Raw genomic sequence first — 18318 nt, forward strand, 5'->3', positions numbered from 1 at the left:
TACTGTCCTGAGACCCCAGTGGGCTCCAGCAGAGTGGTATCATCAGAAAGGATTCTGCAGAGACCTTACCTGAGTGGGGATTCAGCTCTAGCCCCAGACTAATCTTTGGAGCAGGGACCAAATTAAGCAATCCGTCATGTACAGAGAATGAGGCAAGTATAGAACACACAAGTACTTTCTCTTCCTCGATGTACAAGACACTGGCTTGAGTCCAGGTATTTTCTTCTGTGGGATCTTAAATGGTTCTATTTGTTTTGTTTATTTGTTTTTGTTTTTTGAGACAGGGTTTCTCTGTGTAGCTTTGGAGGTTGTTCTGGATCTCGCTCTATAGACCAGGCTGGTCTTAAACTCACAGAGGTCCTCCTGCCTCTGCCTCCCGAGTGCTGGGACTAAAGCCATGTACCACCACCGCCCGACCTTAAATGGTTCTAGAAAGAACCCATCCCACCCATCACTAAGTACTGAGGAAACATCATCCTTGCATTGACCCTTGACAGTCACGAGGCCAGTGATAATCTAGGTCCTTCAACTAGAGGCTCTAAGGTACTGCCATTCTGAGCAGGGAGTTCCGATCTCATGAATTCTACTTAATTCATTGAAATCACATAAACTCACTTCATTTCAGGGCACCACAGTTAGAACTGGACAGGAGGAAAGAGCTAAGTCTTAAGAATATGATTCTCAGCCAGGTGGTGGTGGCCACAGCACACGCCTTTAATCCCAGTGCTCGGGAGGCAGAGGCGGGTGGGTCTCTGTGAGTTCAAGGCCAGCCTGGTCTACAGAGTGAGTTCTGGGACAGACTCCAAAGCTACACAGACAAACCCTGCTCGGAAAAAAAAAAAAAAGAAAAAGAAAAAGAAAAAAAAGACTATGACTCTCCACCCTGAGGGAAAAGCATCTTCAGGGTAGGTCTCCTGAGCTTTTGTAAAGGTGTCACCTGCAGTGTGAATACTGGAGGAGTAGGTGGGAAATTAACTTTCGGGAAAGGGACCCAAGTGGCGGTCATCTCTGGTGAGTCATCCCAAGTGGCACCATTTGCAACCCTGTAGACCAGTGTCATTAATCCTTTCCCTGGAGATGGCCATTGTTCCTATGGCAGGGTGAGGCTTACTGGGGGTATTGTACTAATTGTTTTACAGAGGTCTGCAAGAGGGGAAGGCATCACTATCAATCTTAAATATCTGTGTTTCTCTAGGTCAAACTCATTAAAAAATGACTTTAATCATCCAATGGACACTTTTAAATGCCTTCTAAGTAGCTATCATTCTCGATAATGTTAGGCTGAGAATAAGAAAGCCTAAGATAGATGTTTGACCTGTCCCCAAACAGCATAAAAACCGCCAAAGCTTCAGAACTATTATCCATTTAGCAACCTACAAACTATTTTAGTGTCCACAACTGTTGGTGTAGATAAACAGATTCAGATGGGTTAAAGTCCTGGTAGAAGGTGCCCTAGACAGAGGCTGTTTCTGTGCTAGAAAAGATTTGTTGAGCCTTGACAGATTGATGCCATCTGTAGGGGTAGGAGAGAGGAGGGAGGCAGAATTCCGGCAGAGGGTAACAAGAAAGAAGATCTGATCTTGGGATAAACAAGGCACAGGCCTTTTGGCCTGTGTAGGCAAATTTGATAATAAAAATGGACTAAGAGAACAAAACAGAAAGGAGCTATTAACCAGGTGGTGGTGGCCCATCCTTTTAATCCCAGCTCTCAGGAGGCAGAGGCAGGTGAGTCTCTGAGTTCAAGGCCAGCCTGGTCTACAGAGCAAGTTCCAAGACAGCCAGGGCTATGCAGAGAAACCTTGCCTTGAAGAAAAGAAGAAAGGGGAGAGGGAGGGAGGGAGGGAGAAGAGGAAGGAAGGAAGGAAGGAAGGAAGGAAGGAAGGAAGGAAGGAAGGAAGGAAGGAAGGAAGGAAGGAAGGAAGGGAAGAATACTAGAACCTTCCAGAGAATACAGAAATTGGGACCAGGGCCAGCCACAAGAAGTGAGAAACCAGTCTTCTGTGAAATGTGAGGGATCAATTCTTTCCACGGGTGGCCAGGGAATCCTAGGACGGCAACCATGGGTTTCTCTGTAACTCTCATTTGTGAGTTCCCAGTGCCTAACGACAGGGTATTTCCATCACTGCAATATCCCCGGGGACCTACAGTGCTAATACGTTCAGACATGGCCTTATGTGTTCGTTTTGAATTGTGATGACAGGTTAGGATCTAGAACAGCTGAACTTGTAGTTGAAAAATTGATCCAGTCCTGCTAAAGTGACCTCCGATGCCATTCAGTGGTAAAATGTGTTTCTCTTATGAGGTAGGAATAGGACGTCTCTCACCACAGGGCTCTGGGAGACAGAAACCCAAAGACCTCCAATTAAAGGTGATTTGTTTCTGGTTTTCAGGGGGAAAGGTAAGGTGGCAGCAGATATCTGTGGGGCTGGAAATGAAAGGTGCTAAAAACTAGGAAGCTCCTGTGCGGCCACCTTATCTGCTTGTCTGAAAGGGGCTAAAGCTCCGTGTCTGACCAAGGCGCCCACCCAGCTGTGCATGGGCCCCACGGCGCTGTCTTGACTCAGCATCCTAGAGCTATGCCAGGCCCTGATTTCTTTGGTTCATGATCCAGCTGGAAGTCTGCATTGCCAAGGCCACTCTAGTTGTCTCAGTGAGAAGAGAGCATCACCCAGGCCTAAACTTCCATGCATAGTGAAGAGCCTTGGGAGTGAGGAGCACAGGCCAGGAAGTTCAGGTCCCAGCCCTGCTGGAAACTCCCTAGGTGGGCTGTTGTGTTAAATCCTCCGGGCCCGCCTCTGCTTCTTCTTCTGACAGTGGAAGGGTGGGGAAACTAGTCAGTAAGAGTCACATTAAACACAAGGAGCTTCAGAAGAAGTGAAGACTCAGCCCTGAGGAAGGGCTTCCGGCAGCCCCCGCTTCCTGGAATGGACAGTGATTGTTTTGCTCAGTAGTATGTTTTCATGGTGAAACCCTGGCAGTGCTGTGTGCTTGATTTGGTTCATTTGGTTTGGAGAAATAGTCATTTCTCAGCACTGCCTAGTTGGAAAGGTGGGAGAAGCAACTCGTCCATTGTATCGGTAAAAGTTCTGAGCCTTCAGCCGCCTGGTGATCTAACCAAGGCTGTCAGTGGCCAAGGCTTGGATGTGGGTGGTTTTGGTTTGTTACTCAAAGCATTTACCAAAGAGAGAAATCTCCTGGTGATATGATAGATTTTCCAAGTTAATGTCTAAATATCACAGGCCTGCATTTCCCATCAGTATCCAGCCTACTTTGGGGGTGAGCCCTCTAGAGGGACAGCTTGGTCCTCTGGGCCCCTTTTCCTACGCTTGTTTTCGTCCTGCCAGAGCAAAATCGTTGACTAGACTTACTGAGGTTTTGAAGATGTCATTAAGTCAAAGAATGGCAAGATGGTTTGGTGGCCCCACCTTTATGGTTTTCCAGACCTCATGGAGAGCAACAGCAGAGAACTTAAGATCTTGGCCAGGACTCATGACTTGTGCCTGTCCCTAAGCCGGAGACCATCACGAACAGCTGGTTTCTAAGACCTCACTTCCGGCGTAAAGCCTGAGAGCAGTACCAGCTGACCCAGAGAGCTCTGCTCTTGCCTGTCACTGGCATCTGAGTTCTGGCCTAGGTTAGGACACAAAAGGTAAAAAAGAGCATCTTCTAACCTCAGTCCTCTTGGCCCACAGACATCCAGAACCCAAAGCCAGCTGTGTACCAGCTGAAAGACACTAAGAACAAGAATAGTAGCGTCTGCCTGTTCACCGACTTCAGTTCTCAAGTCAATGTGTCAAAGAAAGTGACACCCGACGTGTTCGTCTCCGACAAAACTGTGCTGGAAATGAGGTCTATGGATTCCAAGAGCAATGCGGTCATTGCCTGGAGCAGCCAAAGTAGTTTCAACTGCAAAGACACTTTCCAAGAGAACACCTCCTACTCCCTCTCAGGTGAGTGTTGCCCAAAGCTGTGCCCTTACTTCAGAAGAGGCCCAGCTCAAGTCTATGGCGTCTAAAAGCTTCTTTAGGTCATGTACTCATCAGTTGTCAGCAAAATCCACATCCTGTTTGATTAGTATCCTGTCCTAGCAGGCCACAAATGCCCTGACCCTAAAGCCAACAAGAGAACATGATACAGGACATTGGCCCAGCAGTGGTCTCACTGTTTTGAGCTCACACACCTTCCGGTCTTTGTTGGAGCCACTTGCCCTTTCTGTTCTCCCAGGCACAGTTTCCATGCTCCCTCCCTACTCCCTAGCTGCCTGGTTTCAGCGTGTGGGTACAGTCTCAGATGCTGCAGTGACATGAGAAGTCAGATGAGGGGGCTGCCCCTAGGGAACACCATTCTAATGAAGAAAGGCCAACTCTCAGTGGAGGGACATGTCAATTACGTTGGACTGTGATTAATATATGCATTAAGTTACAGTTGAGGGAAGAACCACCTCAGAGAAGTGCTCTGAGGAAATGCTATCACACTACCACTAGAAAAGGAGGGACCAAGCCGGCCATTGGGGTGCACACCTTTAATCCCAGCACTCGGGAGGCAGAGGCAGGCGGATCTCTGTGAGTTCGAGGCCAGCCTGGTCTACAGAGTGAGTGCCAGGATAGGCTCCAAAGCTACAGAGAAACCCTGTCTCGAAAAAAAAAAAAAGGAAAGAAAGAAAGAAAGAAAGAAAGAAAGAAAGAAAGAAAGAAAGAAAGAAAGAGAGGGACCAGCCAGGCCTAGGCCAGAAAAGACCCTGTCAAAGTCCAAGGAAAGAGAATGCTGAGAACAAGGGAAAGCTGCAGGGAATGAATTGAAAGATGTAAGGCAAGAAGGTCAGAAGTTCAAAGCTATCCTCACCTACACAGCAAGCTCAAGGCCAGCCTGGACTATCTGGGACCCTGTCTCCAACAACGAAATAAAATAAAAGGCTGATTGCTGAGTGGAGGGTAGATAGTAGGTCCAGCAGAAGACAGAGAATACAGGAGAGAGATGATGGAGGCTCTACCAGGTGGTGGTAGGGACTCCAGTGGCCAACACCACTTGGGCTTCAAGGATGGAACCATACAGAGATGAAAGGCCATGGGGCATCAAGGAAGGCCTCTGAGTAGTGGGATTGGGTACTAAGTAAGAGACAACAAAGGAAAAGAATTGGGCATCAGAACTTTCTGCAATACATGAAAATATAGAGCTCTAGACACTGTGAATATGTCTCCAAGCCTTTATTGGTCTCTGCACTGAAACCTGCCCAAGTCCAGGAACTGGCTATCTTGACTTTGTGGTCATGGCATGCAGCAGCCCCCCTGCATAGCCAGTATTTGTTGAAAGAATGAAAGGGTGCCCAGAAGTCGGGGTATTGGTCCTATTGGGACCTTTGTGCCATTAGGTGCCCCTGGGCAATATGTCTCCCAGTTCTCTCCCAAAGGATCACAGAAGAATCAGCATGCTTTAGACGCTAAGATGATTTCTTTATTTTTCCTTTTAGACGTTCCCTGCAATGCCAAGTTGATAGAGAAAAGCTTTGAAACAGGTAAGAGAAGGACCTGCCCCATTTTGCATGATGCTGGGGAAGCAATGAGTACATAATAACCTTTAGTGCTTAGGGGAGGAGAAGGAAGTGGGTCTGGGGATAGGAACAGCACTTCCAAAACTGCTCCCAGCTGCCCAGGGTCTGTCTTGAATCCCTCCAGCATGACTAACTTCATTTTCCATTCTAAGTCCTTGGCAAGGTGTGTCTTCAGTTTCACAGGACACTGAGCTACTCCCAGGCCTCTGTGTCTCTTAGTAGTTCCTCTGTAAGGCTAGCCAAAGAAAGCTGCTCGCTGTCCAGCCGTGAAGCTTGTGAGTCCCTTCAGAGCAGCCCTGAACTAACCATGTCACTCTGAGGACACTGACCTTCTACATCTTGGAAAAAACCTTTCTAGAAAGGCAGTAGAACTCATATAGCCTCAGGCTTGTCTAGTCTCAGTGCCCCCACATTACTGAGTCATCACTCCTATGGTTTCACTGAGGGGCCCAGGCCCACAGGGTTGTGACACATGCTCTAAACATCTACCCCAACCCCATCCCAAAGCCTACAGGCCCTCAGAGTATTATATGGCCTAAGTCCTTCTGGTGGTTTTTCTCTTAAAAGACAATGTTCTTGCCCTGGAGGAATACACAAATGCTTTTGCCCTGGGATGTATGCAAAAGCTTAAAGAAATGGATCCAGGAGTTGAAGTCACCCACACCCAGCCTACCCAGTTCTTGGGAAAGTCCACAGCACCTTGCTGTACAGACCTCTCGTGTGCACACCCTTAACGGCTATGGCCTCTTGGTTTCACAGATATGAACCTAAACTTTCAAAACCTGTCAGTGATGGGACTCCGGATCCTCCTCCTGAAAGTGGCCGGATTTAACCTGCTCATGACGCTTCGACTGTGGTCCAGCTGAGGTGAGGAGGCATCAAAGCTTGGAGAAGGGTTAGGGGTAGGGGGTTCGGGGAAAGACCCATCCCTGAGAGCAAATCCTCCCCCAATAGGAATTTGCCTTTAAATCCTAAGACTGGACCCTCAGATCTTTTCTATCTCTTCTGTTACAAGCTGCTGTGACACCAGTGACCCGAATGTGTTTCACAGAACACAGGCCCTTCAGCACCCTCAGCTGAGCCACACCCCTCCTAAGATACACGAGGAACAGCTCTGATTACCCTTATTTAGAAATGAAGAAAGTGAAGCCAGGTCACATCAAGGGCACTCAGGCAATGAGTAAAGGAGGAGAAAAATTCTGACTCCGATGCCTATTTATCACGTGCTTTTGTCCCTGCCTGTCAGTGTGGAAACCCCTTTCCTCGTGTCCTTTCTCCCAGCAAGCTCTCAGCATGATGCTTGAAGACACTATATTCGCTATCCCTAAGCCTGGCTAGAGTCATCATGCTTCCATCCTGACAAGGTCCCCAGTCACCTTGCACAGCCCCAAACAAAGCCATCCCCAGGGCATCCCTGAGTCCTGACCTCTGCTCTTCCTCACTCCAGGTTGGCAAGACTGAAAGAGGCTGAACTCCCAAGCTCCTTCCTCTTCATCACCCCTCCTCTCCCTCTTCAAGCAAAAAGGAGCCCTCCCACCTCATAAAAATCCCGCCAACTGGATCTCCTGAATTTGTGATGGAGATTGCTGAAGAGCTGCTAAGTGCCACTGCACCCAGTCCACTCCCTTACTGCTGCTGGCCATTCACAGGAAGACAGGGGCTGCGACTTCTTCTGGATATGAAGACCCCCGCCCACCACCACCACCCCCACCCCCCGCCCACCCCCATCCGCTGTGGCAGATCCCCAGTAGAATCTCTTGGACTGCAGCTCCTGGAGAATGTTGTAAAGAACAGGTTTTGGTTTTAGTTTTGTTTACTCTTTCCTCAAGATGTAGAAAAAATTATCTCATCGTCTAGCCCCTCCCTGCTACTGTGTGTATCTGAGCCCCATTGTATATAGTTATGCTGTCCATGGTTTCATTAAAGATGACTCAGAAGAACAGAAACTGTGATCCTATGTGACTGGGTTTGGTGGGGGCATTTTCACACTGCTTATCGCCAGCTCAGCAGAGAGAAACGGGTCTATGCCTATCACGCTGCCCAATCTCATCTCCGAATGAACTCTTAAAAATTCCCACTAAGCAAGCTGGGCCAAGGGCCAGGAAGGTCCTTTTATAAGTGTTCATCCCAGCTCATACCACGCCTCAGGCCACTCGGAGCAGGCCGACAACATGGGGGAGGGGTGTCCTGATCTGTAGTTGAAATTTACCAGACAAGAATGACAAGTATCCCCAACATTGTCACCCACTGGATCCTGCCCTCCAGGGACTCGTTCTTTTTGCTTACATGCTCAGATTGGCTTATCACTGAAACTGTGTTGTACCCTACAAATTTATGGCTGGGGCTTGGTCAAGGGGAGTAGATGTCCTAAACTCTTGCCCCGAGCATAAGTGAAAGTCCCTGGGGCCTCAGAGCTCAAGGCTCTCTGCCAAGCCTCCGCTGCCAGTCTTCCCCAAGGGCAGGAATTCTGATAGGAACACACTCCAGAGACCAATGAACAGCTGCCTGTTCAAGACCAAAAAGGACTCACAAATTCCCAGGACTGCCCCCCACACCACCACCACCACCACAGCCCAGTCCTTCCATGCTTCACGGGTGTGTCTATGACCATGCTAGCCAGAAGTATTCAAATCCTCCCAGCCGTTAGCCAGGTCTGCTTCTTCTCATGGAGATGGGGCTGCCAGCTTTAACGGGTGGTCTAGGACATGCCCCCTCCCTGCTGGGAGCTTCAGAGTCACCAACCATAAAGTGTCAGGTGGGACTGGAGGCCACCTACAGCAGAAAGCCATTCCCAGAGCAACCACAGAATGTCATTATTTCTAAACTGCCTCATCTCTAGCTTACACAGAAGCCTTTAAGATTACTAAAGGCTCAGGGGACACCACCATGACAGGGCCACTCTCATGCATGGGAGGAGGGGCTCCGAGGCCTCTTCCCCAAGCCCCTCCCCATCTGTCTGACACCATGCCAGGGAACTACCACTGGGAATTTCTTTTAATTAAACCATTCTCTTCCCTGTGTTAAATGAAAATGCCCCTGGGAAGGTTAGGAGAGCAAGACTTTATCAACCATAAAAATCTTAGGGCAAATTAGTTTGTCTTTTTTTTCCCCTCCTAAAGTGGTAATTCACTTTGTTCTACAAAAAAAAAGAAAAAAGAAAAAAGAAAAGATCCAGGCAAAGAAAGTGTGGGTGGTTGGGGAAGTAGGCGTGCTCCTGAAAACTGGCTATAGTTATGCAGAAGCCGGAGGGAATCTTGTGAGCGTTTGGCTGAGTAAGAACCCTAGAAGGCAATATAGGAGCCAAATATAGGAGTCTCCTAGACTTGAAAGGGACCCAGGCCTCTGTTGGACCATACTAGCCCAGTGCCACCAGACAAGCAACATCCAGAAGTCACTAGAACCCTACGGTTACCTGAGGACCATAGTGAAGGGATGTGTCAGGGGGCTGAAGATATCCACTCATATCCCTGGGAGTAAGGCTTCCTCCTTCCAGGCCCAACCCAAGCTAGGCTACAACAAGGCCCAGGCAGGCAGGAGGCCATCAGGAGACCAAGGTCAACTTCACCCCCAGAGAAATGTCCATCCAAATAGAACAAGACAATCCCCCACAGCTGGGGCTGTCTCCACAGGGGCTGCACATGTGCTGTGAGCAGGCAGAGACTCCTTCATGGCTGGTTCTAGGCCAACCACTGCTTAGTCTAGAAGGAAGGGGCTACTGAGGAACCCTGAAGACATAACAAAGATACAATGGTCCCAAAGCTGCCACTGCATCTTGACCAGCCTGAAGGAACTCACAGAGGGAAGGCACCCATCCACAGCCAACATCTTGCCAGGGCCAGCTGTAAAATGGATGCCTCTAGAGTCTAGAGTCTAGACAAACGCCCTGCTCCTTCAAGGGCTTTATACAGACCATCTCGGGTGGTAGAAAAATGGACCCCCAATGTCCCAAGACTAAAACTGTGGATGGTGTTTTGAGACTTTCCCCAGAGATTTGCCCCACCTCCTCCTACCCCCATTCCAGCAACTGGAGTCACAGTTCAGGCAGACAGAAGAGAGGCTGGACAGGCCTGGGTTATGGAGCTTCAGCTCTGACCACTCAGGCAGCCACCTGACACTTAAAGGTTTGCTTTGTCTGGTTTTGGGTTGGGGTACACCACAGAGTTCGACTCCCAAATCTCATGTGAAACCCTGACATCACTTTCTTCCCAGGTGACATCAAGGCGGGGAAGTGTGCTGGACCCGTATCTGCCCCTGGGGGTAGGAGGGGTACCTTACTCACCAGTCTGTCCTCAGAGGACAGGACCTGGCACCCGACAGACACCAACAAATGAACCAATGAGGGTCCACACAATTAGTCACTGGGAAGGGAACTGAGCTTGAGAAGGAAGAAAGGTGAAATTAATAGAGGAAGTGGCTAGGTCAGCCACTGCTTCAGTTTTGCAAGGAATAAAGTAAGCTGGCAAAAACTATCAGAATAATGAAAACTTGAGTGGTGGCCTCTTGATGAGGGCACCCCATGCAAGCACTCATAGGCACACTGAACCCTGGAGGACAGTTACTAGGAAACACAGGCTTCTAGAAGTCTCAGCTCCAGTTACACATGACCACTGACATTGAGGGTCAAAGGTCACTTTATGTCCACTTCAGTTTTTCCTGTGACACACACGAATCCCCTCAAACCTACTTCCCTCAAGCAACACGTGGGAAGAAGGGCTTTGGCCTTACTTAGTACAAGGGGGAAAGGCTGTGTCCAGTCCACCCTGCCCTGGACAGGAAGTGAAGGCTGTCTCTGCCCACACAGAAAGGGCTGTTTCTCCAAAGGGTACTTCCAGAGTGAATGAGAGTAATACCCTGACTATTGCTAATGCAGATACTGAGGCAGTCTGAAGGACCACCAGCCCCTGCCTTGTGTAAAGGCCACATGAGCAGCAACACAGCCAGCTCCGGGCCTCTTTGCACACACACGTAAGGCATGGGATCCCCTCCAAGAACCACACAGACAGCTGCACCCTAAAATGGTTAGCTGGTCAGATACTGACTCAATCGCCAAAAGTAGAACAGGAAATGGAAAAAGTTTCTCACTTCCCTCCAGGTGTTTGGGGCTGAGTACCCTCCTCCCATTTCCGTGACGTCATGGTTGCTGACAGGGGCAAACAGGGCACCCTTTGAAGCTCTCCCGCAGAAGCCACATCCTCTGGAAAGAAGAGTTAAAAATACAGAGTTAGAGATAGCATCTCTCCAGGCCACGTGCCCAGAAGAGGTAGGCTGGGCCGTTACACCGCAGCCCAACCACAGGTGCAAAAAAGAAGGCCAAGAGGCACACTGGGAGGGGCTTGCAGGCCCTGGTGCTAACATCCATCCCAACAACCGGCTGGGGAGGCACTGTTCCTCCACTCTAGAAATCCCCCTCCCCTGATCTCTATTTCCCTCAAATCAGACCATTCTATATACGTAGTTCAAGAGAGAAAGCCCATGTCCAGCCCACCTTGCGCAGGACAGGATGCGAAGGCTTCATCTGCCCACAAACACAGCTAAGGCTGGTTCCTTAAAGGATACGTTCCGCAAGAAGCCCCATACTCTCTCGTTCCCACTCCAGGCTTAAGTGTCGAGTGATGGTAGCCCTGGTGGACATCTGTCTTTCAGGGTCCATGGAAGTCACAGAACCTGAGACCTGAAAACCTTTAGTCTTGGTGTCCCACTCTGTTGTAGTGCCCCAAGATGCCCACACGGGGGCAGAAGTACTCCACCAAAAAGGCTGCTTCTCCCTTGGTCTATTCTGGATAAGGAAAATCCCCACAGCTTAGGAAAAACTCTTTCCACGGGAAAATAAAATGGCAAGTGACTTCTGTTTCACAAGCCCTGCCCTGTGCCAGTCACTGCACCGGACTCCAGACTTGCGTGATCCTGCCACTCCGCGAGAGTCCAGGGTCAGGCACTCAGGCAGCAGGGGGCACTGCCTGCCCAGGTTTATGAGAGCCACCTACAAGAGGAACCCAGAGAGAAGCCACCCTGCTGGAAGCCAGGAGGGCACAGGCAGATGGAATATGGGAAGCTGGCTGGCCCAGAATCCATGGCTTCAGGATGCATAATCTGTGACGCCACAGCCTCAGTTTCCCACTTTGTACCAACATTCTCTCTTAGGTAGTTTAGGAACCAAGGCTTTCTTCACCCGGGATACCTGTCAGGACACCGTGCCAGATTTCAGGGACTCTGTGACACCATACAGAAGCTGAAGAACAGGCCAAAGGGATAACCCGTGGCAGGCACTCACATGCTGGTGTCACATGCTTGAGAGAAGGGAATGGTGGGAACAGAACACACAGGGTTTGAAATTCGGGGCTGCTGACCTGGAATGTGGATGAGGGGCACACTGGGATAGAGGCCTGTCAAAATGCATCAAACTGGAAAACCTCAGTTTACTGCATTTCTGTGTGTATAAACTAAACTCAACAGAGCGCCTGAAGCCAAGGAGTGCACAGTCCAGGCAGTGGGTGAGTGAGAGAGACATCAGTGGCTGTAATTTCCTGGCCTCTGTTAATATCTTACTGGCACTCCTCTGGCAGGCAGGGGTCAGCAGAGCAGGGGTTGACCTCTAAGCTTCACTGTCCTTCCCCAACCTTCTTTCCTGAGGCTTTTAACTTTTCTCGGTCTCAATTTTTCATTATTCACTCGGAGACAGAAAGGCATGCCCACCTACTTCTCACTGTTGCTGCAGGGACTGAGAGATAATGGGTATGCTAATTCCTAGCGAACTGAAGTCCCTTGGCAGACATAAAGCGAGTGAGATGTCAGAGTGAGCAGAGAGAGGGATGGACCATAACCCTGCATGCAAGACTGACTGTGTCTGGTCAGATGCACCCATGCTGAGATAAAAGCAGGCCACTACTTCAAAACGCCGATGCCCAGGTATGCTTGGGGCGCACCAGGTCCCCACTTAGCAGATGGCCACTTCTCCCATTGCTGTGACCCCGGCAGCTTCTCACTGTCTTGTGCACTTGTCACTCACTCCTTCCTGGCTTCCAGCTTCCGGCTTCCGGGAAGTCCTGATGGAGAAATTTCAGGACCACGAGGCCCCACAGTACTCCAAGGCCTCCCTGCTGCCCATCACTGTATCAGCCCTGAACACCACTGTGTCTCAAAGTACCTCCCACGGGCAGCGGTTCTGAGCAGCGTCCCTCCTCAGGCCAGGATGCCCGGCATCATCCCAAAGGGCTGCCCACATTTGAGAGAGGAGCCCAGGGTGTGTTTGCTTTGGGAGTGGGAACATAACCCCCATTCCAGAGGCCACCTCATGACAGTTTCAAAGCCTTCCTGAAAGCCACTGTGGAGCTGTCTGGTCCCACTCTTTCTCTGAAACATCCACATTAAAATAATCAAGCAAGAAAAAAAGGAAAGCATTAGATAGAGGAAACGCACACAAATGTAAGGAGGGGCTGGCAGTGCAGTGGATCAAAGAATGTGGTGTAGGTGGCGGGAGCAACTGGTGTGTTTCACGGTCAGCCTGGACAGGAAGGAACTGGGTAAGCCTAAAAGAGGCTGCTGTCTGTCGGTGAAGGCTGCAAGACACTATTTTTATAGACTCTAGGATGTCCTTCCTTCTCCCTGCAGTGATGTCGCAGGTGACAGGAGCTGGCAGCATCCTTGTCTAGCATCAACACCAAAGCAAACATTACCGCCTTTGATGTCCACAAGCCTGCACAACAGGCAGAGTGTTATCTGCCTCTTTTACAAATTAGGAAGCATGTGAGTTGGCTTTCATAAGGCCATGATGGTCCAGCCCGGTGTCCTGACTTCCCACCCAACAGCAGAAATGCAGTCCTAGTGCTGGGTGTAGCCACCGTGTAAGTAGGACCTCCGCCAGACCTGGCACTGTGTTCCAGTGATTCTTCTGTGACTGTGTGCACGTACTTGGCTACTTGGTTCCTCTTTAGGATTAGATTAGAATGCCAACACAGAGCCCTGTACACTCCAATGAGCACGGGCGGACAGGGTTCACCTGCTGAGGCAATATTTTCCTCTAGTACAAACTGTACTAGTCTCGTGACAGAAGGGTTGCCATGGTGGGGAGGGTGTGCCATGGTACACGTGTGGAGGTCAGAGAACAATTTCAGTGGAGCCAGGTCTCTATTTTACATGGAATCTAGCGGTCAATTGCAGGTCACCTGGACAGCACAGGTGTCTTTACTCACGGAGTCATCTTGCCAACCCTATGGGTCAAAAGCTCAGTGATAAGGAAAAACCAAAAGACAAGCTGGCAAGATGGCTCTGTACATAAGGCACCTATTGCCCACCTTGGTGACCTCAGTCTGATCCCCAGTACATATCCGGTGGAAGGAGAAAACCGGTTCCTGCCAAGAGGCCCTCTCACACACCCATAGACATCTGAGGAAGGGGGCAAAGAGATTTTTAAGAAGCAGAGAAACAGGTAGTCTGCTTCCTAGAAATGTGAGAGAAGCTGCACCCACAGTCTCACCAACATGGCTGCCTACACAAGACCTGACAAGAATGACACAGACAGATACGCTAACATAGCGAGAGGGAGACAGATACGCTAACATAGCGAGAGGGAGACAGATATGCTAACATAGCGAGAGGGAGACAGATACGCTAACATAGCGAGAGGGAGACAGATACGCTAACATAGCGAGAGGGAGACAGATACGCTAACATAGCGAGAGGGAGACAGATACGCTAACATAGCGAGAGGGAGACAGATACGCTAACATAGCGAGAGGGAGACAGATACGCTAACATAGCGAGAGGGAGACAGATACGCTAACATAGCGAGAGGGAAGAAACCACCCAGGCCCCAACCCTAACCAAAGACAGGCAACTAAGGAACCCAGAGAAGGAGATGGTCTTCCCCAGGAAAGAGCTCCCCAATTGACTATCCAATACTAAATGGTCAGTCCTGAAATCAATGTATGTATGTATGTATGTATATATATATATTTTTTTTTTTTTTTAAAGAGGCCGGAGGCCATGAATTTGACAGGGAGTGCAAGGGGCGGGGCATGTGGGAGGGGTTGGAGGGAGAAAAGGGAAAGGAGAAAATGATGTACTATTTTAATTCCAATTATTTAACTGATAAAAAATTACTTTAAATTGTTTTTTTAATCAAAAACAAACAGAAAATAGGACTGTAAAGATGCCACAGGGCAGAGGGAGAAGGGACTTGAAATAAGCTTGTTCCCTAACTAGAACTAATAAAAAAAAAAATAAAAAAAAACATAAAAAAAAAGATGCCACAGGGCATAAGGGTGCTAGTCTCCAAACCTGATGACCTGACTTCGAACCTACATGGCAGAAGGAGAAAACCCATTCTGCAATCTGTCTACCCGCCTCCCCCTGGCAGCAAGAGCTTGCCGAGAGCACGGTTGGATATGCCACTGAGGGCTGCGGTGGCTCCACTCATCTCCATGAGAACAGATGTGTTTGTGAAGCTGTGACAGGAGGTACCTCCACCTCCATGCTCTTTATTTATTAGCTCACCCAAAAGCCTAACGCGACGGCTTTGAGTCAGGAAAAAATGATTCCCATCCTAGCACTGGCAAATCAAGACTCCATTTCCCCATTCAGAAAACTTAGAGTGCTATCCCATGGGATTCTAGAACCTCATGGGGTTGTAGAACTTAAACAGCAGATGGGCATGGGCACTGGCCAGATACACCCGGAGTCCATGTTGGCTCTCACCGCAGACAGCAAGGATGGCTCTTATCTTTAGTGCCCTGTGCCTACTGAGCACAGGCCAGGCGCCTAATTATTTACAGAATTTTTGTGACAGAGGACCCACTAAGGTTCAAATCACAGTATGTGGCAGAACACAGGTTCAGTTCAACATTTTAGATCATGCAAACACGTTGCACAACACTGAGCTGCCCACATTATGCCAAAAAGAATTTTGTGTGTACTCAGATCTATAAATTCAAAACTAAGCAAGTAAAATATTTTTGTCTGGTCTGACATAAGATTTCTTCTAATTTTTTTCTCACTGAAGTCTCTGTTCAAGGAAAAGGGTCACACACACCCAGGCAAAACTCGTTTCTGTGTTAATCTTTTAAAAATTAGCTGTAGTATTTATTTATTTATTTATTTTTGGTTTTTTGAGACAGGGTTTCTCTGTGGCTTTGGAGGCTATCCTGGAACTTGCTCTTGTAGACCAGGCTGGTCTCGAACTCACAGAAATCCACCTGCCTTGGACTCCCGAGTACTGGAATTAAAGGCGTGCGCCACCACAGCCCCACTAGCCATTGTCTTGTACTGGCTAGTTTTTATGGCAATTTGACACAGCCTAGAGTCATTTGGGAAGAGAACCTCAATTGAGAAAAGGCCCCCTTTCAGATTGGCCAGTGGATAAGCCTATGTGGCATTTTCTTAATAATTGATGAGGTAAAGTCCAACCCATTGTGGGTGGTGCCACCCTGGGGCAGGTTGGTCCTGCTATCTAAGAAAGCAGGCTGAGCATAGTGTCTATCGGAAGCAAGCCAGTGAGCAGTGCCGCCTCCCTGGCCTCTGCATCAGCTCAGTAGAAACCTTACAGTCACGGGCTACTCAAATAGTAGTCTAGACATCAGAGCCCAGAGCCACAACTCACCAGGATCACAGTGAATGTGTAAGGCTCCCAAGTGCCAGAAACTAGCTGATGCTTTTGCTGCTGCAACTCCCAAGCCAGGGAACAGAGCTCTGTCACCCCCCCAGGCCCCCCCCAAGTATTTTCCAACTATTGTAACAAAAGTGTTTTGTGGCCTCAGATTAAAGGCTGTGATCAAAGAGCAAGGGTGCAGACTGCTCTGAGGGGAAACACAAGAGACATTTCCATGTGGTGGAGACAGGAAATGTGTAGGCAGAAGGTGCAAAGGGCCGCGTTTCCCCTCGCTGTAGAGAGCTAGGGACGGTGTACGGTGGTCGTGGGAAGTGGCTTGCAGCCCTACAGAAAGAGCACAGGAAATGAAAAATAAATCACACCACAGATGGGCTGTGAGCTAAAAGCAGCAGGAAATGGCAGGCCACCCCTCAGTCCATACAGTGGGACTTGGGCACCTGCCTTCCACCTGAGTCAGCAAAACTCAAATTAGTAACCTATAGTGCATTTTCAGATCTGAACTCAATACTCCAAAGGTAATCTGCAGAGCTTCCTACTGTTGTAAATGGGGAAAACACACCAAACATGTGTCTGCCAGCAAGGCTGATTTAGGAAAATCACAAGCCCTGGGACAAAAACAAACCTGATTCTTGGGAACTCAGTACCTGTCCCTTGTGGCTCTAAATCATTGGGAAATGCAAACTTGCATGGGTGTTAAGGACTGCTGTGTCTTCCTTGACAAAGTTATTACTCATTCCCAGCTGACTGGCTTTCTTGAAATCTGAACACTTTTCTTATTGAAATACCTGTTTATCGACTCTACACTGAGAGCCATCCAGCTGTCCTGGCAAAGCTACATGATGTCTGTGCATGAGTGTCTTGGTCATCTTAAGTCAGTTTCTCCCTGCGGTCCTGAGCCATGGCCCATACACAGCACCGCCACCAGTTTTTACCGTTATACTGAACCCAGCCATTCCTAAAGAGCTTGTAACCCTGTGTCGACCTACCCTCGATCTTGTATGTCTAGTTAGGCAGACAGCCGATAATGAATGGGGGCTTGAGCTTTGTCAAGCTACACTGAGGCTGGAAATCACTGCTCCAGACAGTGTGCGAGCATCATAGTCACAAGCTTCTGTGTGCACAGCAATCACCTGGGGCCTTGTTAAAACACAAAGCCTGGGAGTTTCCTTTCCAAATAGATCCTGAGCAACCCTCCTAACCTGGCCGCACCTTCAAGTCACTTAGGTTGACTACCGTTGTAACCCCCAAAGACTGACTTGACCCAATGTGACCCAGGCAGTGAAGCTGAGCTCCCCAGGCTATGCTAGTGTGCCAGTGTGACCCAGGCAATGGAGCTGAGCTCTCCAGGCTATGCTAGTGCAGCCCTACTGGAGAACTTAGATGGCCCAGGTCATTTGCTAAGCAGCTACAGTGGAACTCAACAGGGCTGTTCCCATATATGGCAAACTTGCTGCTCCTGAGATAGACACAGGGCTCACTGGACACCCAATGCCTAGACTTCAGCTGCCAGACCTGTATTCTAAGCAAGCTTTGTCCTTAATGAAATCTTCTGTCGTCTGTTTTTTCTAAGACCGATAATCTTAAGCACAAATCTGAGCTTCATTTCTTCCCCTCCTTAATGAGGACTGGGACCTCGGAAGACAATTGCAAGTGAAATGAGACTTGTGGGGAGCTTCGGAGAACAATATGTGCACATACCACGGACAGGCAAACACACAGTCACATACCACAGGGACACATTCTCTCATACACACTGTCACACAGACACACAACACACACAGAGACCCTTGCCTACTTTCACAGACACACAGTCACACTGTCAGTCTCTCTCTCTCTCTCTCTCTCTCTCTCTCTCTCTCTCTCTCTCCCCACACACACACACACACACACTTTGCATCCGGCTCGTATGCCTAGAGACACACCTTTCACTTTTCACCAGAAGCATGTAGAAACAGATATACCGTGAAAGCGCACACACAGTCCAGTTTCTGACAAGTGCTTAGAGGTGCAGTTCTAGACAATGAAGGATTAGGAGAGGATTACCTGATCCAGCAAAAGGACAAAGAACTGCCATTTTCCAGGTTGTCAGCACTGTCTTTTGTCACTAATTTCAATGGCAGCTACTTAATGAAAACAAAGGAAGGGTCACAGTTGCACACAGAGCTGA

The 18318-nt window shown here is 49.0% G+C and overlaps 1 gene segment (V, D, J or C); it reads left to right on the forward strand.

Moving 5' to 3' along the window:
- Positions 1-7494, forward strand: part of LOC103161741 — an 842827-nt gene extending 835333 nt beyond the window's left edge. The window contains 4 exon segments of the C gene segment in view: positions 3693-3950; positions 5468-5512; positions 6308-6415; positions 6996-7494. Of these exon segments, the coding sequence occupies positions 3693-3950; positions 5468-5512; positions 6308-6414 (410 nt within the window).
- The last annotated feature ends 10824 nt before the right edge of the window (positions 7495-18318 follow it).

This window comes from Cricetulus griseus (assembly GCF_003668045.3).
Source record: "Cricetulus griseus strain 17A/GY chromosome 1 unlocalized genomic scaffold, alternate assembly CriGri-PICRH-1.0 chr1_1, whole genome shotgun sequence".
In the NCBI taxonomy this organism is placed as follows: Eukaryota; Metazoa; Chordata; class Mammalia; order Rodentia; family Cricetidae; genus Cricetulus; species Cricetulus griseus.